Source organism: Carettochelys insculpta, chromosome 28 (genome assembly GCF_033958435.1).
Source record: "Carettochelys insculpta isolate YL-2023 chromosome 28, ASM3395843v1, whole genome shotgun sequence".
In the NCBI taxonomy this organism is placed as follows: domain Eukaryota; kingdom Metazoa; phylum Chordata; order Testudines; family Carettochelyidae; genus Carettochelys; species Carettochelys insculpta.
The window spans coordinates 8,432,096-8,445,484 of NC_134164.1; the positions used below are offsets into that span (position 1 = coordinate 8,432,096).

The 13,389-nt window shown below is 50.3% G+C and overlaps 1 protein-coding gene across 1 annotated transcript; it reads right to left on the bottom strand.

Annotated features, from left to right (window-relative positions):
• Window positions 1–1,855: 1,855 nt before the first annotated feature.
• On the bottom strand, window positions 1,856–11,890 carry RNF113A (ring finger protein 113A). The gene is made up of 10 exons (XM_074978793.1): window positions 11,754–11,890; window positions 10,927–11,003; window positions 9,322–9,426; window positions 7,213–7,320; window positions 6,306–6,415; window positions 5,951–6,057; window positions 5,063–5,152; window positions 3,856–3,949; window positions 2,866–2,972; window positions 1,856–2,014 (listed from the first exon to the last, which is right to left on the bottom strand). Exons 1-10 carry the CDS (start codon window positions 11,851–11,853, stop codon window positions 1,941–1,943), a joined length of 972 nt encoding a protein of 323 aa, XP_074834894.1. The 5' UTR covers window positions 11,854–11,890; the 3' UTR covers window positions 1,856–1,940.
• Between the last annotated feature and the right edge of the window lie 1,499 nt (window positions 11,891–13,389).

The window sequence follows — 13,389 nt, forward strand, 5'->3', positions numbered from 1 at the left end:
GACTGTACAGATGCTGTGGGGTCCCAGTCCTCCTGCCTCAGCTTGCATTATGCAGGTTGTCACCCAGGAGAATCACAATGGACCTTAATCTGGTAGTCAGTTGCAGTAGCATGTTACAATGAAATGTGTGACTGGGTGGATGTTGCTGTTATATGCGGCAACAATGTTATTGTAAAACGAGGACTGTGATGTTGTCCTTCCTTTGCATAACGTGGTGAGAGACAGTGAAAAGCATGCCCCTTTCTGCAAAACAAATCCCAGCTTCTGTAGCACAGCCACCTCCTCCTCTGACACAAGCCTGGGTCATTAGGTCCAGGGTAAGTGCAAAGGCAGAACACAAGTCCCTGGAAGCATAGACTCCAGGAGGAAATCAGTGGAGATCTAACCTCAAGGACAAGTTCAGCTTAACATGGGACATTTTCCAGGTTCACAAGTACAATGTAGGAAGGGAAGTTGTTCTGTACAGCTGCAAATAAGTCAATGGCTGCATTTTCCCATAGTGGGAAGGGGCCTTGTACGTAGGTAGCTGTCAGAAGTGGCACCGCCAGAGCATCTGATGACCACTCATGGGACTCTTGCACTGGATTAGCCTGGGGTTTTCTTGAAGGGGGAGATTCAAGACATGGCCTTTAGGCTTCAACAGGTTTGGGAAGGTGGGACCAAAGGGCTCATCAATCCACATATAAAAAGCCTCTGACAATACCTAGAGGAACAGAACTCTAGGAAGTTATTACATTAGTTAGTAAATGCCAGAAATAAATAACCCTTTGTGTGACAAATCCAGCCTCCCTTACTGTATGATAGCACTTCCACAATCAAGGTGAAAACCTTCAGCTACGCAACCACTATTTTCAGAGGCTTAATGCTCCCAAAAATAACCTGAGTTGAAGTTTCTCCTTTGTGCTTGTGACAACCCCTGTCGACCTGAAGAAGATTGTTCAGATGCCCTTTGACTCTTGTAATTGTTCAGCTTTTAAATGCTCAGAGAAAAGTGTCACAGAGCAGGGAGACTAACCAGTCAACTGAAATGCAGTGGGAGGCTCCAGCCTTAAATCACGCTTAGTGTACTCTGCATGAAGACAAGAGCAGGGAAGTTTTCATATAATGTGAGCAACAAGCAGGAGTTTGAGGTGAAAAGGTGGGGAGGGTTTAAAGGTACGTAGAGGGCAGAGCTCAGATGCTATAGGCTGTGACAGAACATGGGGTGGTCACTAACAGGCAAAATACATGCAGGGTTGAATAAATAAATGAGATGGGCAGCTCTTCTAAAAAGTAAATTAGCTGTTACAAGTGCTGGTGAACATCCAGTGCTGCACTACTTAAAAAATAAACACAATGCAGGAGCACAACCTGGGGCAGAGGTTACGGTGGTTTCTTATGTGGCATTGAGCTAAAACCACAAGTTACATAACTGTCTTATTCTCACTGGACAGTGCAAGGCTTCCATGTAAAAGGAATCCTATGACAATGCATCATGTGATTGCAGTGGAGCCTGCTCCAGATTGGAGGCCATGTAGCCTCACTTAAGGTGCAGCATCCCCAATAGCTGTTGAGCACAAGTGTTGCTAAGCTACAGCCCAGCATGCATGATGCAGCTCAGCCCCTCAAGCTGCCTCATGCCATTATCATCATCAATGGTCATTTAGGTCCTTGCAGTGCAGCAAGGGCTTTACCAGCATGTTGGCTGGGAGATCCTGCCTCATCTCAGTCTCCCTCTTTCCAGTGTCATGGAACCAAGAGATCAGCTCCCACTGCGGCACTGACAGCTTGAGGAGCTAGTCTCACAGCTTAGTGCAAGGTGGTTTCCCAGTGACCCTTTGCAGGTTGGGCTAGAAACATTCCACAGCAAGGCAGATCTTTTCTATGAACTTTTATTGTGATAATTACAAAAAAACCTGAGGGGTGGGGTGAGGGGGAAGAACAGGGGAGAGAAAGTTGTGTTACTGTGGCTCATCTCCATGTTCTGAGGGGTCCGACTCCTCCCCCTTGTGCTTTTCTAGCTTTGCCATTAGCTCTGCAAAAGACAAGAGGAGCAGGGGTGAGGCTCTGAATATGTGCTTCACGAACAATGCTGCTCCCTAAGATCACAGTAAATAGCTCTCTGGGGCAGCTAAGACCCTCAGGAGGTCAGAAGCATAGGCAACTGCGTTGAAATGAGCCTTAGAATGGCTCTGCTCTCAGGCAAGGATCCAGTAAGCGTGACGAGGCAGCAAGCTGGCCAGCTTAGGAAGAGAGAGCATGATGCCCACAGTGGGAGAGGGCCCAGCAAGAGGCCGGTTCAGCAGGCAGCTGCAGTTGCTCAGACATGGCAAGGAGAGGTAGCAGCTGCACTCCCCTCCAAGCCTTATGGCTCCTGGCTAATGCCTAGCAGACCAAGGGAAACATGATTTCTAGGCTGGTCCACCCCTGCCTGCTTGGATGTTACTCCAATGCACATGCTGCCTATCCCCTCAGGGAGCTCTCGATTACCGCATCGTCAGGCTCCTCTTCTGCGGTTACCTTCCCAGCTGCATCCCCCACCCAAGGCAGAGGAAACTGAATCCTGCCCATCAGAACATCTTCCCGGCCCTCACTGGTTCCCCTTGGCCAGTGGTACATAGGGAAGAGCATGCAGCTCCTGGTGCTTACAAGGATCCAGAGGCTGGAGACCAGCTCAGCACTTTAACTCAGTTTCCTGGGGCACCTGTATTTTATGTCTGTTTAGCAAGGTGAGTGATTCTGACTGTGCTAAGCCAAGCCCCACCAACTGGAGAGTCAGAGCCAGCCCCCTTGACTGCAGCCCTCCCTAGTCAGTACCATACCCCCACTCCTTGGCATTAAAGCCCTGTGACTGCAGCAGGGAGCAGCGTGGGAGGGGAGAGGCACCTTTGGCCGGGTTGAAGACACCATTGGTTTGTTGGTCGCACACGTAGCAGCGCTTGGACTTGCGGTAGTGCTGCAGGGCGCAGAGCTCACAGAAGTAGTGTCGGCACCTGCAGGGAAGGAAGAAGGGGACTAAATTAAGCCTCCCACAAAGGTCTGCAGCTGTAGAAGATAAGCCTAAGGAAATCATCTCTGGGAGGCAGTAGAGACAAGAGGACTCTGCCTCTGCTCACACCCATGGGAGCTGAGCAGCCAGTATTTTCCCAGCCCTGTAGCAGCAAACAGGCAAGGGTGTTACAGCACAGCCTGGCCTGAGTGAGGTTATTACAGTACAAAGGCAAAACAAAGAACCTCCCACACAAGAACCAGGCCCCTGGGAGAGCCCCTGCTCCCAGGAGCTGGTTTGCTGCTTCTGCAGAGATCGATCACAGGCCAAGGAACAGGCCAAGAAGTCCACCCAGCAGTCTGGTGACACTTCAGAGAGAGACCACATCCTGCACATGCTAACAGGACCGTACCAAATCAGAGGAGATGCTGCAAATCCAGGCCCAAAAATCTACTGCCCGGATGGTGTGTGTGGGAAGTTACCCATCATGACTCTCGAATTCTATTTCCAGCTCTCCCCCACTTTGGGCAAGTCCCCTCACCACCCTGTGCCTCAGTTTCCCCAGGTGTACAGTGGGCATAATGATGCTCATGAAGCATCAGTCAAAGCACTGAGATGAAAAATGTGAAGGCTGGTGATAACAGCCACAATAAAGTAGCTGCTGTTGTAATGGGAGGTGCTTTACTGTGGACAATGAGTGCATTTCAGGATCCTTGGAGGGGGCATGTTACAAAAACTGCTTTGGAAGGTCCACGCAGCTAGGAACTGAAAGGCCCAGTGACAGCTGTATTGAGAGGTGAGGATTAACAACACTGGCCCTGGAGAGAGAGAGGTGGACTCAGACTGATCCAAAAGCCTTGTGTCCCATAGCCCAGGAAGCTGCTTACTTGGTAACCACAGGGTTCTTGAAGGAGCTTCTGCAGATGAAACACTTGAAGGGCAGGTCCTCCTCGTCACTGCTCACTTCATAGTTTTCCTCATCTGTGAGAGACAAAACAATTAACTGTGGCCAGGCAGCAATCAACAGGCAGCCAGGTGAACCCTGCACAATCCAAGCCCAGAGCACGAACAGCACAGGAAGTACCCAGCAGGTGGGCCTGGTCCTTGGCCATAAATAATCCAAGTCTGGCAGCTGGGTGTGTCTGATGTCAGTATCTTGTGTGGGAATGAGATATAATTAGGTCTAATGAGCGAACATGCTTGCTGCTCATCTCACAAGGAGCAGGTTCCTTTGCCTCGCCCACTCGCTGCTATAAGCAGATTCTTCCCTTCCAGGCTCACTGCCCCCGAACTGCTCAGCTCCAAACCGAAAAGCTTAACATATAACATGGCTCTTGGGATGGTCTGCTGCTGTTCACAAGCACTGCCCCGCTTGCAGCCTGGGGATGCAGCAACTGCAGCCATATGAGCTGCGTGGCAGCAAGTAATAGCACAGGTGAAAGGGCAGCAGCCAGAGGTAGGGAGCTATCCCACCAACCCCACTCCACAAGCCAGGAGACAGCTCACACATGGGCCACAAGCAACTGCAGGTCAGTACGCATTAAAGGGTAAGATTATGCTTTCTGAAATCTTCCCCCAGGTAATTGATTAGCGTGGATCAGGTTATTCATTCCTCTTGGCCACAGTCTGCCTCTGGCAGCAGCACAGACCTGACACCTCGAAGAGCCTAATTCCTCTGTCCCTATACCCTGCCAGATGAACCTGCCCCATCAGGCAATGCTGCTCACAGAGGGGATGCTCATTCCAGCCCCTCTGGCCATCAGCCATCACCCCGAGGCAGCACAGCTGGTCAGCCGTCTTAGTTCTGTAACAGCAGCAGTTATTGGCCACAGTCACCCAGCTGCAGGACTGGCTTTTACAATCCTCCAACAGAGAGTTCCATGGTTGTGACCCGTTGCCATGACAAACTGTCCTTTGAGCTTTAACTTAAATCTGGGACCTGCCCCAGAGCATGTCATTTGAGACAGGGAAGGAGTCACTAATCTCTCCTCCTTTACCCACAAGCCCTCAGTCTAGCCCATTCCAAAGCACCAATGCAGGAAGATCTCATTAGGATAGAATGGAGGGAGAGAAGGCAGAGGGTTGCTATCATACCATTGACTCCATAGCGTCCTTCATCCAGTTCCCGTTCAATCTGCCAGCCGTGTTTGTAGTCAGAGCGGTCGTGGAGGAATTTACAGCTGTCTGCAGCAGGACAAAGACAAGGTGTTAGCATCCCTGCTCACGTTTAATGCAGGCACATGGCTCATGGAGACTACAGAGCCCTGTTTGCATCCTGATCTGATCAAAGGGGCTCATGAGCACAGAGTGAAACATCCAACATGTAACTGTCCATGGTGGAACAAATCCACATGTGGGACATGCTCACATAAGGGAAGGGGCAGAGCACATCCCATCACATCCTCCTATTTCTCTGCCAGCAGGAGACTTGTCCAAGGTTACACAGGGACACTCAGTGGCAGAGCTGGAAACAACCTCCAGATCTCCCACTCTTGTCCAGTGCTGTAACCACATGCCCATGCTCCCTGAGTTACCCCCGTCAATAATGACCACTAAACGGACAGGCTCGTCTTTCTACAGCACGTTTTTCATCATATAAATCATGCTAAGATCCACCTAGCAAGGCCATTACTGTATTTCAAGTTATAAAAAACAATTGTCTTGTACCCAGTCCCTTGTGCTTTTACAGCACTGTATGAACAAAGCATCAGGCTGTTTAAAGTCTGCAGCCATCCTCCATAAATGACCTCTTCGATGTCCTTTTAGATCTGTAGACATCATCAAGTTGTTGATCTGCAGGTTTAGGTCATTAGACATCCAAATGCTGCCATTTGCATCGATAAACGGTTGGCTTCATTGAAGCCACTTTGCGAGCCTGGTACAGTGGCTGCCTGAAAATTCTTTTTAAAAAAGACGCTGCCTAGTTTAGTCTGGAGTTCACAATGGGATTGGGGTGCTGCAGACAGGGAAAGGTCCATTCACCTCCAAAGCCACAGAAGCCCGTCTCCTTATAGTCTTTACAGATGTCGGGCTGATAGTCCCATCGCACGGTAGCCCTCAGGTGCTCTGGCGCTCGGATAGGGCCTTTTCTGAAAGAGATGAAGGAATGCTCAGAACAGGTGCACTGATGATTCTGAGATGCCTCCAGGCAGGGTCCAGTGCAAATCAGTCTTCAAAAGGAAGGTAGTGCCAGTGAAAGGGGCCCAGCTTGCAACACTGCAGACTGAAGACCTCTGTCCTCAGAACAGACACATTTCTGCTGCCTGTGCTCTGAGCTTCTGTGCACAGCACAGAGCCTAAAGATCAGGTCCAAGATCACCATTCAGGGAGCACCTACCTGACCATGCCCGAGGAGGCGTTCCCCATCGACGTATCTTTGGGCTTCACGTACTTCTGATAGTTATTGATCCCCCGGTAAATTTTATCATCCTCCTTCCCTCGTAGCTCCTACATAGGGAGAGTGTGGAAACAGCCTGCTACATGGAGCTTTCTTTCCTGTCTCCTAGACCTGCTTCCCAGCCCCCAACTTCCTCTGCTATCCAACTACCCCCTCACCACAGCTTCCTTCTACGCTCTGAGCACTAAGAATGGCCATAAAAGCCGGGAGGTGCCCACTGTACCCAGGGAAAGGGATTATACTAGGCTTGCCAAATATAGGGAAAATAAAGCTTCCCCCCGCATCTCCCAGTTTTGAAAAAGTTGGGAGAATTTGGTGCTCATGGATGAAAGGTATAGAACAGGATCGGCTGCCCACCACAGCTCAGCCAATGCACCTCAGCCCGGACCTACAGCCTCCCTCCTCCCTGCCTGTCCTAGGTTCCCCACACCCAGTTCTACTAATGCTCCTCACTCCTGACCTGCAGCCCCTTCTGCTATGCTGCCCCAACAACACACTCCTCTGCTAGCAAATCTGCAGAACCCCATTATGCCAACCATTTCGGCTAATGCTCCTTCGGCCTCATGTGCCATATCCCTCGTTCCAACCCTAGACCTCTCAACTATAAATCCTACATGAATGACCAGGTCTCACCTGTGTGACTGCTTGCACAAAGCTGGTCGATTAGAACCAGGGACCATCTCCCTACCACCCCCTACCCCCACCCCACAAACACTTCCGCTGTGAAGCAGCCCCTTGGGATTTGGCAAAGCTTCCTGGTGGGACGGACAATGAGGAGATGGGGTACAGCCCATGAACATATCATCTCCCCCTGGACCTCTGGCTTTACAGGCCATGGCTGACTGACCTCCTGGATTTTCTGGCTGCGCTCAAAGATAGCCTGAGCATCTTTCTCCTTCTCAGTGTCCAACTCGTATACAGCCGTCGCTCCCATGTCCTCCGGACCTACAGGTTTCTGAAATGCAAGCAGCACATTCTCCAGTCAGTCAAGAGAAGAGTCCCACGATACTGACAGCTCCTGAGATCCCCCAGTCCAGAGGGCACATAAATGCACAGCACGGACGAAACAGGGACAGTCACTAATCACTGATGCCAGTCAACTGCTTGTTGCACTTCGCTCCGGTACCTGGACAACGAACATAGCCAGATTGGTGTCACTTGGGGTTTACAGCCCATTTCACTTCCTGGTTCTCTTAACATCTTAGTTCTTCTATCATACCTGGCATTCAGTAATGGATTTTAGTCCAGAACACAGGGCAGCATCTATCCCTAGTTTGCAGGGAGTTACCCAAGGAGGCCAATGGCTAAGCTAGATCTCCTAATTCAGCACTCTAACCACTAGACTGTGCTTCCCACAATGGCTGCTCTGTCTGGATTCTTAACACAGCTGCAGAAATTTTACCATTTAGTTAATACACCTACACAGTTTAGATTTTTTTTAATGCTGTGAAAACATTTCTATTAATACTGTTCTTTGCCAGCCCTTTATGAACAGTCCCACACTGCAGAGATTTAAGTATAATTCTACCCAAGCGGGGGCTTCCAGCCTCTGCTTACAAGTAAGCTGACCTCTGGCATTTCCAGCAGACATACATAAAGCCACATTCTTCTCCTGCATCTCCCTCTTTGTGCTGGTGTGTGTGAAACTGACACAGACCAGCAGAGCCTTTCCGTAGCAACCAGGTGGTGAAGAATAATTGCAGCCCTGAGCGCATCACCAGGCACTGTACCAACATGAACTGATGGATCCTTGAAACCCCTGTGGGAGACCGACCAGCGCTCTCCCTATTTTATGGAGGAAGAAATGGGGGCACAGAGAGGGGAAGTGAGCAGGAATACACATCAAAGCCAAGATCTGGAGATATTTAAGAGCAGGTTGTATAGACATATATCAGGGATGGTCTAGAGTGGATGGTGCTTCATCCTGCTCTGAGGGCATGAGACTAGACTCAATGACCTTTTGAGGTCCCTTCCAGTTCTAGCGTTCTATTATTCTATGATCCCTTTCTGACCTGAAGAGATCTGTTGGGCTCAAAAGCCCGTCACTTTCACCAGTGGAAGCTGTTCTGATAAAAGATACTCTCTCATATCCTCCCCACCACTTGTCTCGCTAATATCCTGGGACCAATGCAGGTACCACAATGCAGCCAAGTCTATTTGTATTACTAACACTGCCTCAGATTAGTTAAACTAGATCCAACTAATTTCCCACACATACTTTCTGTACCTTTTGGTCTTTCAGCTCAGGGCAGTTAAACTAAATACAGCAGTGGCTGCTTCTCCTGCACTTGACAGGGCAGTTTGGAGAAAATTGTATGTTCCTAGCAAAAAGGTTTCTAGTGAAGTTTGGGAAGGCAGAATTTCTACACCAATAAGGATTAGTCAACACAATCTCCTTTTGTAGTTACGTTGTTAGGGCTTTGGACAGAGCATATGGACTCCTGGGTTCTGTCCTCCTCCTGCCACTGACTTGCTGTGTGACCTAGGAAAGTTGTTTTGCCTCTCTGGGCCTTAGTTTTCCTTCCAGCACGATGGAGATAAAGTTACATTTTGCTCCAGGGGTTGCAGTGCTAGCTTTGGACACTGGAGACCTGCAGTCAATTCTCTGCTCAGCAAGACTTCCTGTATGACCTTGAGCAAGTCACCTGCCTTGTGTCTCAGTTCCCCCGCATCTGTACAATGGGGATAATGGCACTGCCCTTCCTCATGGGAGTTTTGTAAGAATAGAACCATTAAAGAGTTGGAGGCGAGCAGATACTATAGTGATGGGGGACAGGGAACATGGTTTTGAGAAGGAGCACCAGAGAGACACTAAACAGAGTTAAAATAACACAATCTGACCCTGGAGCCCAATCATGAAACCAACCAATGACAATCTCTGGCCTCTGTCTTGCAGATCAAGTGATCTAATTACCCCTTCTGCGCCTTTTTAAGCCATGCAGTATACTGTGCTTACCGCCGATCTCGTTGATTTGTAAGTAACACCAATTCCTTGTGATTCCCCCTCATCATCACTACTGCTGGCCCCATATGAGGTCTTCTCTTTACCACTTCTCTTGGTCTGAAAGATGGAAGGACAAACATCTGAAGAACTGAAAAAGATCAATCGCCAGCAAAATGAACACAATACCCAGACATGTGCCCTGACCTTCCCATAATGTGAGGAAATGGGTCTTACTCATGAAAGTTCATTACTTCATAAATAAATGTGTTAGTCTTTCAATTACTACAGGACTGCTTGTTGTATTGGCCAGAGACAGTGCTGCAGTCCACAAAGGCAAAACAGGGGTGTTGTGATTCATCACAATCAAGTTCCATACAGACACAGCACTGATTTAATAGAGCCACCTCTGGGTTAGAAGGAGGGAGTACATAAGCTCCCAAAAGAGGGGGTATTACAGAGTTAAATTCTCACCTTAAAAGAGCCACGTTATATGTTTAATTTGGATCTCTGGTCTGCAGTGTTGGAACCCCCCATTTCCCTCAGTCTATGGCACATTTCCAATAACAACATTTTCCAGTAACAATAGAAGGTCTGAGAAAGGATCAAGTGAGCCATAGCACACAATGACTGGAATGTACATGTAGCTTTAGACTTCCATGGAGCAAGGATGCAATCCCTGATCCTTGCAGAAGTGCCAGCAGACCCCCCTAGTGTAGATGCTATTATACAGGCAAAACTGCACTGGTGCTGGTATCACTCTCTTCCAGTTGGTGAGGGTGAAATAAACTATTTGGTAAAAGTCTATAAAACCTGCATCTACCCTAGAAGCCCTTTGCAGGTATAATATACCACTATAGTTATACCTGCAAAGCTCTGCTGGTGTAGCCCTGGCCTAAATTCTTTGTTACCAAAGTAACTGTGGCACACTGCATCATTCTGGTAAGAGTCACACAGGGCACTTTCAGATCTCTCAGTTGGCCTTTTCATATGCATTGTTGGCTATTTTCATATGCATTTACCCCATCTGTGCATTTGCGCACCTAGATTTGTAAAATCTGGCCCTTTAGGTGTCCTCATTAGGTTTTAAAAATATTATCCCCTTGAGAGGAAAAGGAAAGTTCACCCCCCCGCTTACAGTGAGACACTGGTCAAGAATGCCTGCATACCCCCAGAACAAAAGTCTGCAGGAGTACTGCCTGTTCACATTTGAAAGGATTTTCCTACAACCAGAAGGGCTCAAGACACACGGCTGTATTTTTTTGTTAGTTTTGTTTTGTTTTGTTTTTAAGTGAGAACCTGAATTCTGCCTTATCTGGATCTGTCATGAGTCCAGATAAATAGTATAACTGGCTAGATCCACTCCATGGGTGGGTGTGTGATGTTGCCACGGCTGGGGAAAGGTGATGGCAAGCCTGCTGGTGGGCAGTCTTATGGTGTTGCTGCACTGTGCCTTTTGAAGGTCCCTCCCAGGGTTTCCAGGGTCCAAATATGGGGCCCCCAGCTCACAGGGTCCAAACATCATGCCCCCAGTTCACAGGGAGGCTGGTCACGCTTGGGGTGCGATGCAGTAAGTGAATGAGGTGTGGAGCTTCCCATCTTTGCATTGGGCTGTATCACCTTCTGGATCATGGGGTTGTGGGTTTCCCGCCGCCTCTCCTTTCTGACCACTGTGCTCCCTTCATCACTGCTGCTTCCTGCCGAGGAAAGGACACCATCGGTTCAAGGGCCCCAGCCTCAGTTAGCCCTGAACATCCTGGGTGAGGACCGGATCCCACTGCTGTTGTGTTCCTTCACCCCAGGGGAAGCACTCCCCATATGCCTGCCCCTGGGCACAGGGCTCTTGGGGGTCACCCAGCCTGCAGGGAGACCCAGACCCCTCCCAGGGGCTAGGGTGGCTTGACTCCCACCATAAGGTTATGTACATTGTGCCTCCCTTAAGGCCTTTCTCCAGGCTGTCGGGGTCTCCACCCGCCCAGATAGTGGTACTGTCCACACCCTTCCCCCGTGGTATTAGGGCAACCCTGAAACCCTCAACCCCTACCCCCGCCCCCCACTGATAATGAACCAGACCAACTCCCCTCCTTCCTCTCATATTAGCACAGCCCAAAACTCTCCACCAGTGATAATGGGGCAGTGGAGAAACCCTCCCTAGTCATAGTGGGCCAGACCAACCCTCCCCCTCAATATTAGACTAGCCCAAAATCCTCCTGCCTTCCCCCATGATAATGGGACAGTCCAGTAACCATCCCCAGTGATAACGGGACAAACCCAGGCCCCATTCTCCCGTGACATTGGAACATCCCAAAAACCTTTTTCCCCCAGTACAAATGACATTGGCACAGCCCGAAACACACCCTCCACGACCACCCCTCCCCTCGATAATGGCACGGTCCGGAACGGGGTCCTGCCATTGGCCGAGCCCCTATCTTCTCCCCCACCCTCACCCTGCTCCTGGTCGCTGCCCGGTCGTTTGCGCCGCCCCCTGCCGGCCGAGGAGCCCCGCTTCTTGAACAGGAAGCTGCACACTGGGGTCTCCTCCGCCATCTTTGCACCGTCAACGAGACGGGCCCGCCAGGAGCGGAAAGAGGGACCCACCGGCGCCAAAGAGACGGGCTGGAAAGAGAGGGAGAAGCCGACAACAGCGCCGCGCTGCGCCTCCTAGCGACGGGGAGGGGGACTCGCAGCGTCTGTCTCCTGCTAGCCGGGTTTGGGAACGCAGCAGGGCCCCCAGGGAGAGGGAGGCAGGGGTCAGGGGAGGGGCAAAGGGACTGGAGCTCCCCCGGAGGGACAGGTGAGGGCGGAAGGGGCAGGAGCTCCCCAGGAGGGGGAGGGGCAAAGGGACTGGAGCTCCCCAGGAGGGAGCCTTCAGTTATAGGGGCTCCCAGGGGCAGCAGCCTCCCCTCCCTCGAGAGGGTCCTGTGCAGCCCCCCTTGGCTTCTCTGATTCAGGCTGTTGTGCTGTGTGGTTCCTGGGAGTGTTAATGAGAGTCCCCAGGAGCTCAGGCTGTGGGAACTCTTCCCTCCCCGCACTCCGCAGGAGCATCTGTGTGCACCTGGGGCCATGCTGAAGGGCAAGGTGCCTCCCCAGCCTGCTGGCTGCTCCCTTCCAAAAGGGAAGAGCCCTGCTCCTTGTGGCCACTAAAGGTCTGCCGGTATTTCCAGGTAGTATTGGCCTGAGCTTGGCACTCCTGGCCAGATTCCACCTTTGGCTATTGCATTCTGCCCCCTGCGCTTACAGTACAGCGGGCCTCATCCCAGGCTGCTGTGCCCTCTTAGACAAGTGCTACCTCCAGCCCAGAGCTTCCTGTGATCCTGCTGGATGAAAGGTGCTAATAGAAGAGATTATTATAAGCTACATGGAGTTGGTACCAGCTGTATCTGAGAACACCGCTGGTTTCTAGCTGGCCAAATGACTGCTTAGGAGACATATACATTTATATGCCTACAGCATCAGAGGGGTTAATTCCCCCTCCCAGCAGCGTGTGTGTCTCTTTCCAACCCCCCCATCCACCCACCCACCCACGCACACCTTGCCTCACTTCAAAACAAAAAGCAGTCAAGTAGCACTTTAAAGACTAGCAAAATAGTTTATTAGGTGAGCTTTCGTGGGACAGACCCACTTCTTCAGACCATAGCCAGACCAGTCTAGCTGGTCTGGCTATGGTCTGAAGAAGTGCATCTGTCCCACGAAAGCTCACCTAATAAACTATTTTGCTAGTCTTTAAAGTGCTACTTGACTGCTTTTTGTTTTGATAGTGTATAGACTAGCACGGCTTCCTCTCTGTTACTTGCCTCACTTCCTGTGAGAAGAAAGCCTCCTCAATGCAAATCATTTGACTTCCATTTTTGAACTGGTTGAGCAAAGAACATGGCTGGCAGCATGAAGCGTCACAGCTATTTTCCTGTAAAGACAATTTAGTGTCTTTGTTGGAGGCATTTATTGGTGCTCCTGACTGGCTCATAGGATTGGGAACTGGATGGGGGAAGTACCCCCTTTGTCCCAGGGTGGGGAGTAACTAGGGTGACCAGACATCCTGACACTATCAGGACCATTCAGATATTATGGGTTTTGTCTTATTAC

Excerpts from the sequence above, each read along its gene's own strand:
- RNF113A (XM_074978793.1), bottom strand. The coding sequence starts at position 11,853 with ATGGCGGAGGAGACCCCAGTGTGCAGCTTCCTGTTCAAGAAGCGGGGC. Across the intron at positions 6,416-7,212 it reads GCAGCCAGAAAATCCAGGAG|GAGCTACGAGGGAAGGAGGA; the intron begins GTCAGTCAGCCA and ends CTCCCTATGTAG. Across the intron at positions 6,058-6,305 it reads GCCTCCTCGGGCATGGTCAG|AAAAGGCCCTATCCGAGCGC; the intron begins GTAGGTGCTCCC and ends CATCTCTTTCAG.